Source organism: Pollicipes pollicipes, unplaced genomic scaffold (genome assembly GCF_011947565.3).
Source record: "Pollicipes pollicipes isolate AB1234 unplaced genomic scaffold, Ppol_2.1 Scaffold_4740;HRSCAF=5597_pilon_pilon_pilon, whole genome shotgun sequence".
Taxonomy (NCBI): domain Eukaryota; kingdom Metazoa; phylum Arthropoda; class Thecostraca; order Pollicipedomorpha; family Pollicipedidae; genus Pollicipes; species Pollicipes pollicipes.
In genome coordinates, this window is record NW_023596545.1 from 19,322,799 (window position 1) to 19,341,558 (window position 18,760).

At 54.8% G+C, this 18,760-nt stretch overlaps 1 protein-coding gene and 1 non-coding gene across 2 annotated transcripts; both read left to right on the top strand.

Moving 5' to 3' along the window:
• The first annotated feature begins 525 nt into the window (after positions 1-525).
• On the top strand, positions 526-16,711 carry LOC119098789 (atrial natriuretic peptide receptor 1). The gene is made up of 8 exons (XM_037221831.1): positions 526-719; positions 1,279-1,477; positions 1,958-2,068; positions 2,194-2,406; positions 7,676-7,802; positions 14,394-14,612; positions 15,160-15,269; positions 16,400-16,711. Exons 1-8 carry the CDS (start codon positions 586-588, stop codon positions 16,637-16,639), a joined length of 1,353 nt encoding a protein of 450 aa, XP_037077726.1. The 5' UTR covers positions 526-585; the 3' UTR covers positions 16,640-16,711.
• On the top strand, positions 7,401-7,473 carry TRNAV-UAC (transfer RNA valine (anticodon UAC)). The gene has a single exon. It is a non-coding gene; the product is annotated as a tRNA-Val (tRNA).
• Positions 16,712-18,760: the final 2,049 nt, after the last annotated feature.

The following is an 18,760-nucleotide window of genomic DNA, read 5'->3' on the forward strand; positions in this document are numbered from 1 at the left end:
CGGAAGCCCAAATGCAGGGAACTGGAGCTAGAAGGTATGACAGTGGCATTTGGTAACTACAGCCAGGGATACCAGGAAATAAAACACAATCTTCTAGCGTATTATGCCACAAGACTAGTTTTAAGGGTAGGGCAAAGAAACAGACTGAATTTTGTTGTATATTTCAAAGATTTGGTTTGAACCTATTGAATGAATGAGCAGTGTTTTTTACGTCAGTCCTAGCCCCTCCATCCCATCGTGCAGATCCGGGCCACGGGCAGAATTTGGCGGCGAAACCGGCGATGCTTGGCACCGTTTGCCCTGTCCTCTAATAGCGACTGATCTGCATTCGATCGCCGCTTTCAATTGCAGACCATTCCTGTCAGGGAAAGTGAGTGATGCATTTGATCATCACGACCGAGGACGAAGGTGCTAAACAAGACGAATGGATGTTTGCGAACCACAAGGATTAGAATTTGAATCGCGGTTGCCACCACCTTACCCTCCCCACCCCGGCTAATTGTAACGTGTTAATTACCAGGAGTTTGGCGGCCTCTACTGGCATACAAGAACCTGATTCGTGCCATCGAACATTTGGGGATTAGCATGGTGTTTGGCGAGGAATATTTCGGAAGGGGCGACCTGGACCACAACAGCTACCTCAGCTTCGTCACCAACGACGCGCTCGGCCAGGACTTTCTGAACGCTAGCAAGAGCTTCGCGTACTGGATCAAAGATCGGTAAGTAGCCCTTCCCCACGAAAAATAACTTCACGGGAGACGCTTTGTGTCAATTCGCTAATTCCTGCAGGTGCTTTTTTTCAGATACGACAGGAACAGTTTCACCTTCAGGCATATTTCTTTACATTGCACGAATTTTGTAATTAATCCATGTCTTGTCATTCTAAATTACGACAGGAAGTCGCTATAAAGCGTTTCATGAGACATACTGATGACTGAAAATAAAATAATCAAGCTTTAAAGTTCAGCGCCTAGCAATTACCGCCAACACGAGCAGAACCTGTAATCTACCACGCACAGTGTAGAGTATCGACAGGTGCAGTGTACTCAACTTCAGACAGCGCCGACCACCGAAATGAGAATGCTGCTGCAAACCACAGACAGCAGGCTGAGCGGCCTTACGTAAACAGAGGAAGACAGAGAAGGACAGAGCTTACTTACACAGACTTCTCACACCAGCTGGGTTGCATATTCGGCAAGGGTGTTTGGGTTGACAGTGATAGGGCGATGGTGCAACCATGCGCGTTTTCTCAAGTGGTGGTGCCTTCGTTTTCACCAGGTACCAGCTACTGCAACAGGATTATCCGTGGTACTCCAATATCACCCGACGGAGGAAGGAGATTGTCACCCGCGTCAAAATCGAGCCTGACTTCGAGAAAGCCACTGAATATTTCTATGCCATGCTGGGCTATTTAGATTCATTACAGAAGATTCAATACGAAATTAGAGGGAAGATTGAACATACCATCTTGTCAGAGGTGAGGCAAATCAAGGACAAAGACGGCTGCTAATAACTGAATTAGGACCACACATTGTGTGCGTTTTTGGAAGAACTGTAGCCAGTTGAGCTTGGCCCGCCTACCCCCAGTTGCACACGGGCCAACACTTCCATTAGAACCTTCGACGTTACAGTACCTTTACAAAACTGCTTTTGATCCTATGTTGAGCATAGTGGAAGTGTGTTGCCGAGGACCTGACGTCTAACTCGGGCGGCGTCATCAGAGCCGACAGGGGCGAAGAGGTGGGCTTCGGTATTGGCGTTGGGGGAAGGGACAAACGTGCGGCCGCGAGCCCAGGAAAAGAACATCCATTTTCCTGGATTCCGCAGGGCCTGTCATTTTGAATCGAAGGTTATGTATTCAGTTGTCAGCCCTGGCGATGCCTTTGCCGGCTGCACGTCTAAAACGTCAACGTAAGCCGTGACCTGTCAGCGACCTTCAGCTGCCTGGCATTGGCAGGTGCGAGCGTCCAACAGTCACGTGGTGATTGGGATCGTGCTACTAGTGGTGGTGCTCATCATCTCTCCCGTCATCATCATCCTCGTCAGGAAGGTCACCAGAACCCTGCAGGTGAGTCGGTATCTTTTCTGAATGCTTCGTGGCGATGGCAGCGTTAGCATCTTTACCACCCTCGGGTGAACTTCATAATTTTGATACGCCAACAAGCCATGAATGTGGATCATTGCACCACGCAGGCCTTCACTGAAACGCTCCAGTATAAGACCTACGAGCTGCGATACGAGAAGAAACGGTCGGACATGCTGCTGTACCAGATGCTGCCTCCAACGGTGGCGCAGCAGCTGAAGCAGCGGAAGCAGGTGTCGGCCGAGACTTACCAGTCGGTCACCATCTACTTCTCCGATATCGTCGGCTTCACCGAGCTGGCCTCCGAAAGCACGCCCATGCAGGTGAGCGGCATCCGCAAGGTAGCGGTCTGGGGCCTCCTGTTGTCGGTCGGCGGATGCTACCAACACCCAGCGACGAAATCCGGGAATGAACGGCGGCGGTGTCTCCATGTGTCATGTTGATCATGCTTGTATATGAAGACTGGAGCTGATTCCGTCCGGGTGTAGGTCGGAATCGACTATGGAATCGACAACGTGTTTGTTGGTTCAGTGCGAAATCAAATTCCCATGAACTTCTGTTGTGAGCTGCAATCGAAGTTGAGTCGACAAAAGCGTCGTTGAGTCGACTCAAGTACGAGCGTAAACACATGATATAGCACAGTCGGACAGTTTATGCGCGCATCAAATGAAGCAGGTCATATAAAGCTGCCTATTGAACAAGTCAAGCGGCCACATACCGACTTTGATGGCGAACATAAAGCGGATTTTTACTTCAACTGCGGAGTCGATGGCTGCGCAAAATGGCCGTCGCCAAAGACATCCCCACGAGCCTAACCCCGCCGACTCCATCGAATCGATTATCGAGTGACACCACATCTAGTTGAGTTGGAATCGGATTCGACTCGATGTGGTACTGTACTGTTCGGGGTCGGTGTAATTGACGCTGCCGTGGTAAAGTCGCACCCAATGTTGTTGGATGGCGGACAAAATGCCCTAGAAGGAATCATGAACCTTGTACCCCGAGGACAGTGGCATAATTTCGTGACATAAGTTGGGGTAGGGCTGTGGGGAAATGGCTAGACTTGCCCTAAAAAGGAAAATATAGGTTTCCCAGTGATTTTACCCACTCTTCTCTCTCTCTCTCTCTCTCTCTCTCTCTCTCTCTCTCTCTCTCTCTCTCTCTCTCTCTCTCTCTCTCTCTCTCTCTCTCTCCTCTCTCTCTCTCCTCTCTCTCTCTCTCTCTCTCTCTCTCTCTCTCTCTCTCTCTCTCTCTCTCTCTCTCTCTTCTCTCTCTCTCCTTCTCTCTCTCTCTCTCTCTCTCTCTCTCTCTCTCTCTCTCTCTCTCTCTCTCTCTCTCTCTCTCTCTCTCTCTCTCTCTCTCTCTCTCTCTCTCTCTCTCTCTTCTCTCTCTCTCTCTCTCTCTCTCTCTCTCTCTCTCTCTCTCTCTCTCTCTCTCTCTCTCTCTCTCTCTCTCTCTCTCTCTCTCTCTCTCTCTCTCTCCTCTCTCTCTCTCTCTCTCTCTCTCTCTCTCTCTCTCTCTCTCTCTCTCTCTCTCTCTCTCTCTCTCTCTCTCTCTCTCTCTCTCTCTCTCTCTTCTCTCTCTCTCTCTCTCTCTCTCTCTCTCTCTCTCTCTCTCTCTCTTCTCTCTCTCTCTCTCTCTCTCTCTCTCTCTCTCTCTCTCTCTCTCTCTCTCTCTCTCTTCTCTCTCTCTCTCTCTCTCTCTCTCTCTCTCTCTCTCTCTCTCTCTCTCTCTCTCTCTCTCTCTCTCTCTCTCTCTCTCTCTCTCTCTCTCTCTCTCTCTCTCTCTCTCTCTCTCTCTCTCTCTCTCTCTCTCTCTCTCTCTCTCTCTCTCTCTCTCTCTCTCTCTCTCTCTCTCTCTCTCTCTCTCTCTCTCTCTCTCTCTCTCTCTCTTCTCTCTCTCTCTCTCTCTCTCTCTCTCTCTCTCTCTCTCTCTCTCTCTCTCTCTCTCTCTCTCTCTCTCTCTCTCTCTCTCTCTCTCTCTCTCTCTCTCTCTCTCTCTCTCTCAAAGTTGGGGAAGGTGCTGGAGCCCCTCCAATCGCAATAGGAAACCACACTCCTATCTGTGATTTTGAAGGTTTGCGGTTTAGAGCTTCGATAGCCTCAAATGACATACAGCGTCAGTTTGGGTTTAAAAGGCATTTGCCTGACATAAAGTATGGTCGCATCCGCAAGCATCCGGGGTTGGCACATTGAACCAGGTTCATGCCGGAGGTGGTGCATTCAAGTAGGCTCGTGTCGGAGTTGGCACATTCATCCAGGTCTATGCCCAACCTCAGCCTGCTTCTAGGACTACCAACTGTCGCGCGTCGCGAACCTACTTTGGAGCAACTATTGAGGGACGCAAGACAGTAGTGTGGTCTGGTCGGGCCCAATTTATTTCTGCGTCAATTGCCGCCATTAGGGGCTGTTGAGGTTATTAAAGTCACTACGATCGGAGCCAGCATCAGCCATAAAACGACTGGGGCGGCCAAACAACTTACTAAATCACTCTCAGAGGGATGTAAGTTGGTCACTTCTCCACTTTGTCTTCGGCCTTAAGTTTTGGACAACGAAGCTGAAAGGGCTTTTACAAAATAACTCCACAACCGAGTACTGCTAACCTGTGTTTACTTCTCACAGGCACACCGCTTCTTCCAAAACTGCAAAATATTTCAGCGTCATAAGGAAACAAATGACAAAATAGGGAAATGCAACAAGCAGATCAGGAAAATGCAGCGAGATGTTTTGCTCTTGTACTTAAGAGCATTTTTAAGTAAAGTTGATTTTTTGACTGGACATCCTTGTTTGGCCGGCACGAACTTTTTTGTTTCAAACAGTTGCAAGCATCTGAAACTCCACATGTGTTTATGGAAAAAGCGTGTGCAGGTTTTCGGAACCTCCCCATTTCTTTTTTCGGAGCGTTGGATGGTAGGTGGTCTTATGTTGGGTCTAAGAGAACATTTTCCTTGAGGGGCTGCTTTACATTTATCGTTGCCGTCTACAAATGTCTGAAGTACTCTGAGCTAAAACAATGTCTCGTACCTCCGGCAAGTGCTAGATGATAATCATTGCTTTGACATGTAATGCAAAAGTACCTAGCATTGAGCTTTGCAGTAGTCGCCGAGTGTGTGGAAAGATGGCGTTGACAAACTAACACCAGGTGTAGCCCGGCTTCGTTCCAAGGCCAAAAACAGCTCGCGTTCTCGACTGTTTATCATTGGCAACGTCAGAGTCCAGGAGAACACCATGGATTTAAGTTGGTGTAAACTTGTGTCCTCGGTTGCCTCCATGATGAACATCAGCGATTTGTGGAAAGGCCGGCGAGCGAACGCTGTGAGCACCTTGGCATGTATGCAGCATGCCAGTAGGACGGGGTGTGACGCCCAACGTGGGTGGTTTCACTGACAGGCACCATCGGCTCCTGTGGTGTGAAACGCCCAACGGGGGCGGACTCCTTGACAGACGCCATCGGCTCCCGTAGCGTGAGACGCCCTACCCAGGCGGACTCACCGACAGGCACCATCGGCTCCTGTGGTGTGAAACGCCTCACGCGGGCGGGCTCCCTGACAGACGCCATCGGCTCCTGTGGTGTGAAACGCACTGCGCAGGCGGACTCACCGACAGGCACCATTGGCTCCTGTGACGTGAGGCGCCCCACGCGGGCGGATGTCACTGACATGCCAGTAAGACGGCCCCTGTGGCGTGAGACCTCCCACGCGGGCGGACTCACTGATAGCCACAATCGGTTTGCAAATATCAGCGAATGGAACCCGTTATCATTCGGAACACGTACGGGTCGGGATTATCGAAGCACTGGCATGTTACGCCTTGCGCGTTTGTCGGCACAGCGTGAACGTTCAGCTTGTGAGCACAGACCACAGACGCTGCTGACATGTTGGCTGTCTTTGGACCAAGCAAAGACCTGGCAACTTGCTGGGACGACGTGGAATGTTTGAACAAGTTTATGTTTTGGTAATATTTTGACTTGGTTTGGTCTCAACGAACTAGGCTGTGCGCTCTTACATGTTTCCTGGCCCGACCTGTCGCAGTCCAGGTCGCAGCTTGTATTTGGGGCGGTCTACGGAAGTTGTGACATTGGCTGCTTCCGCTCGATTACTGGCGTACAGATGGATCGTGTCTTGCCGAGATCATCTGATGATCCGTAAATGGCAGGGTGGTCGACTGACAGCTTTACCGCAAAGCTGGCTTCACGCTTGCATCTTGCCTGGCTGCCGAGAATGTGATACTCTCCTTTAAAAAACGTCCGCAGATAGGTGGACCCATGGTTTGCGCATGACTGCGAGGGGTTGTCCGCACGTGTCGCATGATTGCGAGGGGTTGTCCGTACGTGTCGTCCCGAACCTTTGCCACCACGTTTTTCCGTGTTCTCACCGTTAGCGTTAGTTATATCAGTGTCGCCTGCCATATCTGGTCGCCGAGACCTATACCGGTTTATGACGGCATAATAAAGGTATGTGGGTTTAAGGCCAGCATTGATCAGCTTTCTCCGCACTTAAAACATTGTTCGTTCGGGGCCGTTCATGTATTGACGCATGAAGGGAGCCGGGATTCGGACTTGATGGAGCGTAACCCAAGCGGAACGGGGGGAAGGGGTAGTGCTCGCAAGTTATGCTGTTTTTTGGTTTAAACCTCCAAGCCGGATATTGTGAGCTTCCTCTCATGACAAGCAACACGCCCGTCTTTCTCCTGCACCTCTACCTCAAAATTGGGGGTCAAACGGACGTTACCATTTTGATACGTCGGCACACTTAAGACAGGGTAACAAGGCTACGCTCAGCGTTACCAGTGCATAACCAGAGGGAGGGGTATATTGAGCAATGATAAAAATTGCTACTCAATTCAAGGACGTCGTTCAGGTTCTACGACGCACTGAGCCGCTGAACCTAAATGGCGTCACTTGCCTCTGACCCTGGCTGGGAGGACACCATGGGGAATCGAGCCCCATGCCTTTGGTTCCCCAAAACATGCAGGTTAACCGAATTTGTGGACAGTCCCATTTTCACTATAATCGAATGGAGAGATCCTCTTAAGGCAATGGTACAGTTCTTGGAAAGCGCGGTAGGTATTTTATCATCGTCTTTATAGTGGACTTGTATCGCCGTGGGTAGATACGTGCAGGATGACACTGCCAGCAAGAGATAAAAATGCAACGCTATTTCGTAAACAGCATTTTTCTGAACAAATATCAGAAAAGTTATCAAAGTCAATGTGGCAATATGAATAAATATGAATAAATACAACTTGAATATAATTATTGATGAATAGATAGACATATGGCCATATTCATACCAGAAATTCCGCCTCAGTTCCCATCGGGTCGCGTTGTGTAGTGGTTATCACATCTGCTTTACACGCAGAAGGTCCTCGGTTCGAACCCGAGCGCGACCACGTTTTTCCATTCCAACAGATCTCAGGCAATATCCTCCGCGATTGGATAATAGATGTATTTTTCCGGCATGTATATGGCATTGATCCCACAGAAACATCGAAATCTGGCTACGCTTGAAATGCGTAATGTGATGTCCAGTCATCTTAGGTGGCTGAATACTTCGGCATGTCATCAGTCAAGAATCGAATGATCTGCTTACAGGTGATATCATTGCTAAACGCACTCTACAAAATGTTCGACTCCAGGATCGAGCTGTACGATGTTTACAAGATAGAAACAATCGGAGACGCCTACGTGGTAGCCTCTGGCGTACCGCAGAGAGCTCTGGGTGAGTACAATCAGCTTTAAAGCATTACCAGCATCATCACCTTTTCACAGCATAAATATGCTCGTAGACTAATAAATTTCTCACATGTTTTTAGTCTTTCGGTATCTGTGTTCAGCGAACTCATTCATTTATCACGCATATGCGTCAAAAGTCAGTGAATGCCCGCTGCCGATCCATGTCATCGCACTTGGAATAGGCTGGAGGGACTCGCTCTGCTGCATGGTATGCAGGCCCTTTCACAAAGTCAGCATAAAAATAGTTGTAGTTGTTTTGCAGTACTTTGATTACTTAATTCATTACTACGTAGTTCACAATCACTCAGACCTACGAGGACTTCAATTACCAGCAGCTGTATTCTCCCGGAATGTTTGCTGGCAATCGCGAGCCTCGTCATCGAGGAGCCACGAACACGGTCCCAAACGACGCAGGTACCGCCCATCGAGTATAGACGGCGCCACTGGCGCGGCCGCTCTGCGGGGCCGATTGAGCGATGCGTCTGACCGCTGCCCGTGCTCCCTCAGAGCCGCTGCGGGCTGAAAACCTGGAGCGGCTGATTTTCACCACGCCCTGCTATAAGATCATGAGCCACCACCGGCTAGGTACGCTCGCGCCTGGTTGCGTTGTCGAAGCGCGTCGCTCAATGGACAGCCGCGGTCGCAGCCCGCCTCGGCAGCACACTCATGCCCGGTTCCCGGCACCCGGCCGCACTCTGTAGATAGTCACCACCCACGTAGATCGTCGCTCCAGTCAATGTGGCTTTGGCAGGGGCGTGCCTCTGTCCAAGGTAGAGTTCTTGGCCTGAAAGCTCGACGCGGTCTGATGGAGAGTCCGAATGGTGGGTAACGTCCCCATCTTCAATGGTATGGTCACCTTCGTCGGCTGGCCCCATGTGCCGGAGCTGGGCGCGCCCCTGGCACAGTCCTCTGCTTGCAGCAGGACTACAAACTGCCTTCGCCTCCAGTACGATTGTCAGTAGGGTGATCCACTCACCCAGTGCCGCGAATTGGCTGCCTTATTGCTATTTGACCCAGTTCAAGAGCGTGCAAAATAATATGGAATGCGTTTTTGGTCATGTTGCATGACTGTTGAGTTCAATTAATGCTGATCGTTTGTGCTTATGTCATTGCTGTGAACGCCTTTAGGTGACATACCCTGTTCTGTTTATCTTAGCTAATGTCGATCTGCCCTCTGCGCAACACTGCGAAAACACGCAGTGTACTCTGCGCGGCCTGTAATATGCTATTTGAAGTCAGTGTAAATGCGATCTAGCTGAAGCTAATATCCAGATGGCAACGATCCGGTCAAAGTGACTCCAGTATGCACTTTTGCATGCTGAAGTCACTGTGGATGCATGCCGATATGAGTCCCGATCCTGTTGAGTCACTGCCGGTCAGAAATGCATGCTGATGCCTGGTGGTGTGAACTGTGTCTGTCTTTACCAGGCATGCACTTGCCCATAACCAGAAACTCTGTATTGATGCAAGTGGTTGTTGGCTACCTGTGGAATCCCGCGATTCCGAGACACAGTGATTAGTCAGACACCACGAAGCGTTGGTGCCGCACCCTCGGACGGCAAGTGCATGTTAATCAAATGCCCGGCTCCACCGCGTTCATCGCAGACAATGCTCGTCACAATCACCGTACCTTTATCAACCAGTGTCCGACCCACACTGGCACCCGTCACTGGGCATCCAGTAACAGACAAGCCTGGCCGACTCCGCTCCTCGTCCCAGAGCCCACCTGACCCTCGCACACCCCTCCAGTACCCAGCTGACCCTGACATGCCCCTTCCGTGCCCACCTGACCGTGACATACCTCTCCCGTGCCCACCTGACCATGACATACTCCCGCCACGTCCACCTGACCATGACGCACCCGTCCCGTGCCCGCCTGACACTGACACACACCCCTGTGCCCACTGACCATGACACACCTCCCGTGTCCACCTGACCATGACACACCCCCTCCAGTACCCAGCTGACCCTGACATGCCCCTTCCGTGCCCACCTGACCGTGACATACCTCTCCCGTGCCCACCTGACCATGACATACTCCCGCCACGTCCACCTGACCATGACGCACCCGTCCCGTGCCCGCCTGACACTGACACACACCCCCTGTGCCCACCTGACCATGACACACCTCTCCCGTGTCCACCTGACCATGACACACCTCTCCAGTACCCAGCTGACCCTGACATGCCCCTTCCGTGCCCACCTGACCGTGACATACCTCTCCCGTGCCCACCTGGCCGTGACATACTCCCGCCACGTCCACCTGACCATGACGCACCCGTCCCGTGCCCGCCTGACACTGACACACACCCCCTGTGCCCACCTGACCATGACACACCTCTCCCGTGTCCACCTGACCATGACGCACCCGTCCCGTGCCCACCTGACACTGACACACACCCTCTGTGCCCACCTGACCATGACACACCTCTCCCGTGCCCACCTGACCATGACACACCCCTCCAGTACCCAGCTGACCTGACATGCCCCTTCCGTGCCCCCCCTGACCGTGACATACCTCTCCCGTGCCCACCTGGCCGTGACATACTCCCGCCACGTCCACACTGACCATGACGCACCCGTCCCGTGCCCGCCTGACACTGACACACACCCCCTGTGCCCACCTGACCATGACACACCTCTCCCGTGTCCACCTGACCATGACACACCTCTCCCGTGCCCACCTGACACTGACACACACACCCTGTGCCACCTGACCTGACCATGACACCTCTCCCGTGCCCACCTGACATCACAACCTCTCCCGTGCCCACCTGACACTGACACACACCCTGTGCCCACCTGACCATGACACACCTCTCCCGTGCCCTCCTGACACTGACACACACACCCTGTGCCCACCTGACCATGACACACCTCTCCCGTGTCCACCTGACCATGACACCCTCTCCCGTGCCCACCTGACACTGACACACACCCTGTGCCCACCTGACCATGACACACCTCTCCCGTGCCCACCTGACCATCACACACCTCTCCCGTGCCCACCTGACACTGACACACACACCCTGTGCCCACCTGACCATGACACACCTCTCCCGTCCCACCTGACCATGACACACCTCTCCCGTGCCCACCTGACCCTGACACACACCCCGTGCCCACCTGACCATGACACACCTCTCCCGTGCCCACCTGACCATGACACACCTCTCCCGTGCCCACCTGACACTGACACACACCCCCTGTGCCCACCTGACCATGACACACCTCTCCCGTGCCCACCTGACCATGACACCTCTCCCGTGCCCACCTGACACTGACACACACACCCTGTGCCCACCTGACCATGACACACCTCTCCCGTGCCCACCTGACCATGACACGCCTCTCCCGTGCCCACCTGACACTGACACACACACCCTGTGCCCACCTGACCATGACACACCTCTCCCGTGCCCACCTGACCATGACACACCTCTCCCGTGCCCACCTGACACTGACACACACACCCTGTGCCCACCTGACCATGACACACCTCTCCCGTGCCCACCTGACCATCACACACTCTCCCGTGCCCACCTGACACTGACACACACACCCTGTGCCCACCTGACCATGACACCTCTCCCGTGCCCACCTGACACTGACACACAACCCTGTGCCCACCTGACCATGACACACCTCTCCCGTGCCCACCTGACACTGACAACACCCCCTGTGCCCACCTGACCATGACACACCTCTCCCGTGTCCACCTGACCATGACACACCTCTCCGTGCCCAACCTGACACTGACACACACACCCTGTGCCCACCTGACCATGACACACCTCTCCCGTGCCCACCTGACCATCACACACCTCTCCCGTGCCCACCTGACACTGACACACACACCCTGTGCCCACCTGACCATGACACCTCCCGTGCCCACTTGACACTGACACACACACCCTGTGCCCACCTGACCATGACACACCTCTCCCGTGCACTGCCCAACCTGGACCACCTGGACCACGACACACCTCTCCCGTGCCCCATCCTGACACTGACCACTGACACACCCTGTGCCCACCTGACATGACACACCTTCCCGTGCCCACTGACCTGACACACCTCCCCGTGCCCACCTGACCATGACACATCTCCGTGCCCACCTGACCTGACCACCTCTCCGTTGACCAGCCACACCTCCCGTGCCACCTGACACTGGCAACACACCCCCGTGCACCTGACCTGACACACCTCTCCGTGCCCACTGACCATAACCTCTCCCGTGCTCACCTGACCATGACACGCCTCTCTCGTGCCCACCTGACCCTGATCCCCTCCCCCGCCACGTCCATCTAACCCTGGCACACTCCTCCCTTGCCCACCTGGCCCTGGCCCACCCCTTCCGCGTCCAACTGGCCCTAACACACCACTCCAGTAGCCAGATGACCTTGACACACCTCTACCATGCTCACCTGATCCTGACACGCTCCTCCAGTGCCCACCTGACCCTGGCACACTCCTCCCGCGTCCACTTAACCCTGACACACCCCTCCCGCGCCCACTTCACCCTGACACACCCCTCCCGCGGCCACCTGTTCCTGACACACCCCTCCCACGTTCACCCAACTTTGACACACCCCTCCGGTGCCCACCTGACCCAGACTCACCCCTCCCGCGTCCACCTGATCCTAACACACTTCTCCCACGTCCACCCGACTCTGACACACCCTCCGTGCCCGCTTGAACCTGACACACCCTCCGTGTTGACCCGACCCTGACACACCCTCCGTGTTGACCCGACCCTGACACACGCTCCGTGTTGACCCGACCCTGACACACGCTCCGTGTCCACCTGAACCTGGCATACATTCCGTGTCCATCTAACCGTGACACACCCTCTGTGTCCGACCAGGCGCGCAACCAGAGCATTGGCAGAGGGGGCACAGGGTTGACAAAGGGCCCCTGATGGAAGACCGCACTGCAAAAAGGCCGGATGTGGCCGATTTCTTAATGAAGGCATTTCGGTCTTTTACATTTTTCATTGTTACCTCTTATAACTGGAACAGAAGCCAGAAGCTACTGCGACATCAATTCTGCCTGAATTTATAGTTAATAAACATGTGTAAAGCGACTGCGTCAAAGAAATCACCGGCGGTCTGCATGTTTTTAAGGCGTAATTGACTCTTCCTAAACCGAGAGAACTCAGAAAATTTTCAGATTATTCGCATTGGCTGTACGGAGATTTCAGCCCCGCGAATGTAGATCGAAATGGGCGAACAATTTGTGGCCACACTGCCAAGCCATGTTGTCTGGAAAGTCACGTAAGTGCGCGCTCGCCAAATCTTAAATAAAAACTTCAATGCCAGGCGTTGCAGTTTCCACAAGCCTTGCAGCGTCGGTCCCTGGGCCAACGCTGGGCCGTGGTCAACGAAAGAACGAAAAGTGATAATACATTTGAAATAAGAACCTTTTGACGCCTTGCGACATCAAACAGTAAGTTTCGGAGGAAGTCCGGGGGTATATTTCACCTGTGTGATTTTTAGATTGATGATGAGAAGGGATGGACCATTCCAACAACGCGAAGTGGTATGGAATCTGGAATTTGGTGGTGGAACTGGTAGAGCAAAGAATCTCTTTTTTCGTGTCAACTGTTAATCTGTCCAGAACACAGGTTCAAAGTTGCAGAAAAGATGCACCCAGTCTTATATTTGAGCAGTGTGAATTAATTTAAAAGACATTCGACACCATTTTTATGACGATCGCTCTCACACGCACAACGCCCGCCGCCTGGTGTTACTTTCAGCGGCCAACGCCGTTCGGTTCGACGGAAACTGCAACCCAGGCCATCGATGTCCCTGCTCCCGAGATTGTGGGCGCGCATGCTGAAACCTTGGGTGTAATTCGTTTGATGTTTTATTTTTTACGCTCTTGTTGCAGTTGATTCTGCAAAAGAACAAACGTTCTCAGGCAAATATGGATGGCCTGGTTCGTTTCTTTTTAACCCCGAGACCGTTCAGGCCCGTCACGTACCGCAAGTCGCGGGCCCCGTTCCTGCTTGGGAAATGGGTCTCGAGGGCTCAGATGGACATGCAGCTGACTGCTTAGCTCCGTGTCGATGCCTTGTATTCGGGGCCTAGGGTCCCCCTTGGGCCCATCGATCAATAATATTTACACATCCCTATATAACAGGAATAGAGAGCCCTAATGAGAGCATCCTTATAGAAGCCCTCTGATTTACATTTCAGGTAGCGGGTGAGTGTTAAGGAGGCGGGCCTGAGTTCAGTTGGGCCGCTGATCTTTGGTCCCGAGGGGTCCTCCGGCCGCTTATCAGATCTCCTAAAAGCCCGTGACGTGACCGATACAGGGCCCCAAACCGCTGTTTCAGGGTCCCAGACCAATCAAATCGGCCCCATTCAACCCCGCACGGACTGACTAGCAGGGGTAAGATGACCCTTCGGCGGAGGGGGGTGGAGGAACAACTCTACCGGGAGGGGAAGCAGCGCGCCCGGCCCGGGGGAGGAGCGTGCGAAAGGGGAAGGGCCACCCCTCTGCCCGCACTATGTTCACCTGACCCCGACACACTCCTTCCGTGCCCGCCTGACCCCCCTTCCTCCCCCGGCAGGCAAGGACCACGCGGCCGAGGTGGCCTCGATGGCACTGGACCTGCTGCACGCCACCGAGAACTTCGTGGTGCCGCACATGCCCGGCGAGCGGCTCCAGATCCGCATAGGCATCCACACGGGGCCGGTGGTGGCCGGCGTGGTCGGCACCAAGATGCCGCGCTACACACTCTTCGGCGAAACAGTCAACGTCGCCAGCAAGATGGAGGCCGCTGGACTGCGTGAGTGACCCCTACGCCAGCCGCCGAGCTGTCCCTATCAGTGTGTGCTCTCCATGGGAGACCGCGGAGGTGCGGCTCCTCTGCCGCATCACATGGGCCGTATGCGGCGGGAGGGTCTTAAAGTCGGCCGTGTTCACGACGAACCGAAGTCGATTATTACTGGCGAGCGCAGATGCAGTCTGCAGCCATGCAGCGCGGTCCGTCGGCGCGCTGAGGCGGCGCTAGATCATAGCAGACTGCCAGCGTACTGGGGCGGTGCGGGTACCGATAGCGCAGTCTGTCAGCGTACTGAGAATATGCTAGCTCAAATAGCACAATCCGTCAGTGTACTAGGGCAGCGCTAGCGCAGATAGCACCGTTTGCCAGAGCACTGGAACGGCACGAGCGTCGATAGCAGTCTGACAGAGTACTGGGGAGATGCTAGCGCAAATAGCACAGTCCGCCATTGTACTAGGGCGGCGCAACCGCAGATAGCACAGTCTGCCAGAGTACTGGGGCGGTGCGGGCGCAGATACCACAGTCCGCCGCTGACTGGGCCTGGTTCCAGCTTTCAAGATTCACATCACTGCAGCTACCATGGAGGCACTGGATCGCGCCGGCGGTTTTATCATGAAGCTGCGAGGCGAGATGGAGATCCGCGTCAAGATGACCGACTGGGTGAGACAGGGATCCAGCGGGAGGGATCGGAGATGGATGCACCGACTGGGTGAGGCATGGATCCAGCGGGAGAGAGAGGAGATGAATGTACCGACTGGGCGAGATATGGACATAGCGGGAGGGAGAGGAGACGAATGCACCGGCTGGGTGAGGCATGGATCCAGCGGGAGGGAGAGGAGATAGATGCACCGGCTGGGTGAAACATGGATCCAGCGGGAGGGAGAGGAGATGGATGTATCGGCTGGGTGAGACATGGATCCAACGGGAGAGGGAAGGGGAGATAACTGCACCAAGTGTGAGGAACTCGACTAATGAAGGAGCAGGGTGGGTGCAACCGGATGCACGTAGAGATGCGCTGTCTGTGTGGAGCGCACGGGTTGTACGGATCGTAATAAAACAAAAGAGAAAAGACGAATGGAGTGAAAGGACGGAAAGAAAAGCCATAGCATAAGGCAGCTGCTGTGTAAGGCTGCTATAATGCAGCGCTATGGGTCCATTGTTTGCATAGGTGTGTGCTGAGCGCAGGGGGAAACTGGCGTGAAAGGAAAGAAAGGAAAGCAGGAATGCGAGATGTGATGTTGTGAATGCATCGCATGTGTAATCGCATCGCATCGCACGGGGCAATGCATCTGGATGTGTGAAATATAAAAAATGTGTAATAAAAGGAGGGTGAGGAATGCAGCAGCGCACGAACGTTAGATTGTATCCAATATAATGGATAGACATAGTGCAACATGAGCATACTTTGTGCAACAGTATGCATGGGGAGTACATACTGAGAAGTTTGCGTGGGAGCAGGTCACCAAAGCGTAGCGATATTGACCCGACAGCGTTCCCGGTGCCCCGGCACACTTCAGTAGTAAGCTAATAGTGAGGCTAAGGGAGGGGTGCACCAAAACTAATTCTGTTTTTGGTTCGGGGAGGAGTTCTCGATTAGAAGGTAGCATCGCAGCCGGGCTCGGGTATTTAAGCCCGACAGTGGGGTGAGAGACGAAAATGCACCTGAGATCAGTGGCAACACGTCGATCCTCCGGCGAGACCCTGGAGCTGACGGAAGGGTGGAGGTCTGAGAGAGCTAAGCCCCGGTAGCTGCTGGAGCACTGGCCTGACCGGGGCGGCGTGCTCGGCAGGGCCGGTCGGCCTCTCAGGGCACGGGCTCCATGGAGACATACTGGCTGATCGGCAAGCACGGCCGCCTGCCGGAGCGACGCGTCGACTCGGACAAGGAGGACGTCATCGACGTGATGGCCGAGAACCCGCACACCGACGCGCTGCGCAAGGAGCGCCAGAAGAAAAAGGAGCTGGCCAGCCACCGGCAGTCCAAACTTTCGCGCGCTCTGGAGACCATCAAGGGACACTTCAGCGGCTAGCGGAGACGGCGACCGGGAAGGATACGGCGCTGGCCGCGGCGGGCCGTGCTCTGGCGCGGGCCGTGCTCTGGCGCGGGCCGTGCTCTGGCAGAGGCCGTGCTCTAGCAGAGGCCGTGCCTCTAGCAGGAGCCGCGCTGTGGCGGAGGCCGCGCTGTGGCGGGAGCCGTGCTCTGGCGGGCGCAGCTGCGCGTCCTGATGGGCCACGCTCTGGTGGGGGCCGAGCTCTGGCGGGGGCCGTGCTATAGCGGGCGCTACTGCGCGCCCTGGTGGGGCCACGCTCTGGTGGGGGCCGAGCCCTGGCGGGGGCCGGGCTCTGGTGGGGCTGCGCTCTGGTGGGAGCCGCGCTCTGGCGGGCGCAGCTGCGCGCCCTGATGGGGTCACGTTCTGGCGGGGGCTGCGCTCTGGCGGGGGCCGCGCTCTAGCGGGCGCTACCGCGCGCCCTGGTGGGGCCACGCTGTGGCGGGAGCCGTGCTCTGGCGGGGATCGCGCTCTGGCGGGCGCTACTGGGCGCCCCGGTGGGGCCACGCTCTGGTGGGAGCCGAGCTCTGGCGGGAGCTGACCTCTGGCGGAAGCCGGGCTCTGGCGGACGCTACTGCGCGCCCTGATGGGGCCGCGCTCTGGCGGAGGCCGCGCTATGGCGGGAGCTGAGCTCTGGCGGGGGCCGGGCTCTGGCGGGCGCAGCTGGGATTCAGGACGCAGACTCGATGTGTAGCTTAATGTACTGTGCCGTCGGTGTCTGCAATGGCAGCTGAGGCTGCTGTGCTGTCGTCGGTGTGAACGTGATGGCACTGGTGGCCAGACGGGGCATATTGCGTCGCCAATGCATGTGAGCTGTTTGTAACTCCTCGTGTTAGGTAAGGTATCGTGCATCGTGCCCAGTGTCCACCACGGATGTCTAGCTACTGCATTAGGTGTGTCGCAGCTGAGGTTCCCTGATCGATTCGGCGTCCACCAGATTGGGGGTGTCTCCCAGACCACTGCTGAGGGTCATACCAGCTGTCGGCGCAAGCCTGGTCCCGTGCACATGCGTTACTATGCGCACACCACAGAACAGAGGAGGTCGGGTAGATGTGTGCTCGCCGTAAGTGTTGGTGTTTCTCTCCTCATTCGATGTTGCGTGAACCGATGTGGCTTACATGTGGTAAGTGCCCACCTAGACGTCATTACCAGCCTAGCTTAAGTTTTGTACGGGCTCCATGCGAACTATGTCGATTTCCTCTGGGCGCCCGCCGGCCATGGGTTCTGAGGGAAGGCGTTCAGAAATACATGCTTACTGTGAATGTTTACCAACGAGTGCGTTCTCTGCCAAGGATTGTTCATTAAATCCTTTTTACCTCACTAGAAGACCGCTGATTTCCAGCCCCAGTGAAACCACAAGGGTAAAATAACCCCAGCAGCCTTATGCATACACCACGGAGACGGCAGATGCAGATATGGCAGCTATCCCCGGGCGTTGGTGGATCAATTATTTGCTGGGGATGGAAAACGTCCCTCGTATCCGGCGCTGGAGCACCTCGCCAGCCGCACGCCTTGCCGCGGTAGCTGGCTGTCTGGACGCGCACGCCGACCGTATCCCGCCGACGTGCAGGGTGCAGCACTGGTCAGCTGACGCTCAGCCGTGCCTGTATTCGGTGGCGGAGCGCCAAACGACTGGGGGCGACAGCTCGGGCTTCAAGCCACGCTTCACGCACACACGTAAGGACGGCAAATACTGGCGTGGAATACACGTGATCCACACGAGCAGGGAAACTAACACATCACTCGCACGATCATTGCAGACACGAGAACTGCAATGAGCGACCGGAAACTGGAAAAATACGGCCACCCTCCACGACCGGGGTCGGCCCGGCGTCCCGTAAGCGTCTCGAAATACGCTGGGGCCAATCCCAGCACGGAGATCCCTGGACCACCTCTGGCCGACAGTCACCAGTCATTCAGGGGCACCAATATATCATATAGCACTGACGCGCAGCCCAGCCACATGACTGACATCATGACAGCACAGCTGACAACTGGACAAAGTGACCTGTCCTGACACCTATTTGCGATGGCTACTGCTGCCATTCGTTACAACGTCACTGCAATAAAACGCTGCCACATCCAAAGCGAGTTTCACGCGCA

Coding starts and splice junctions, on each gene's coding strand:
- LOC119098789 (XM_037221831.1), top strand. CDS start 586: ATGGTGTTTGGCGAGGAATATTTCGGAAGGGGCGACCTGGACCACAAC. Junction 720..1,278: donor GCGTACTGGATCAAAGATCG/GTAAGTAGCCCT, acceptor CGTTTTCACCAG/GTACCAGCTACTGCAACAGG. Junction 14,613..15,159: donor GATGGAGGCCGCTGGACTGC/GTGAGTGACCCC, acceptor GCCTGGTTCCAG/CTTTCAAGATTCACATCACT.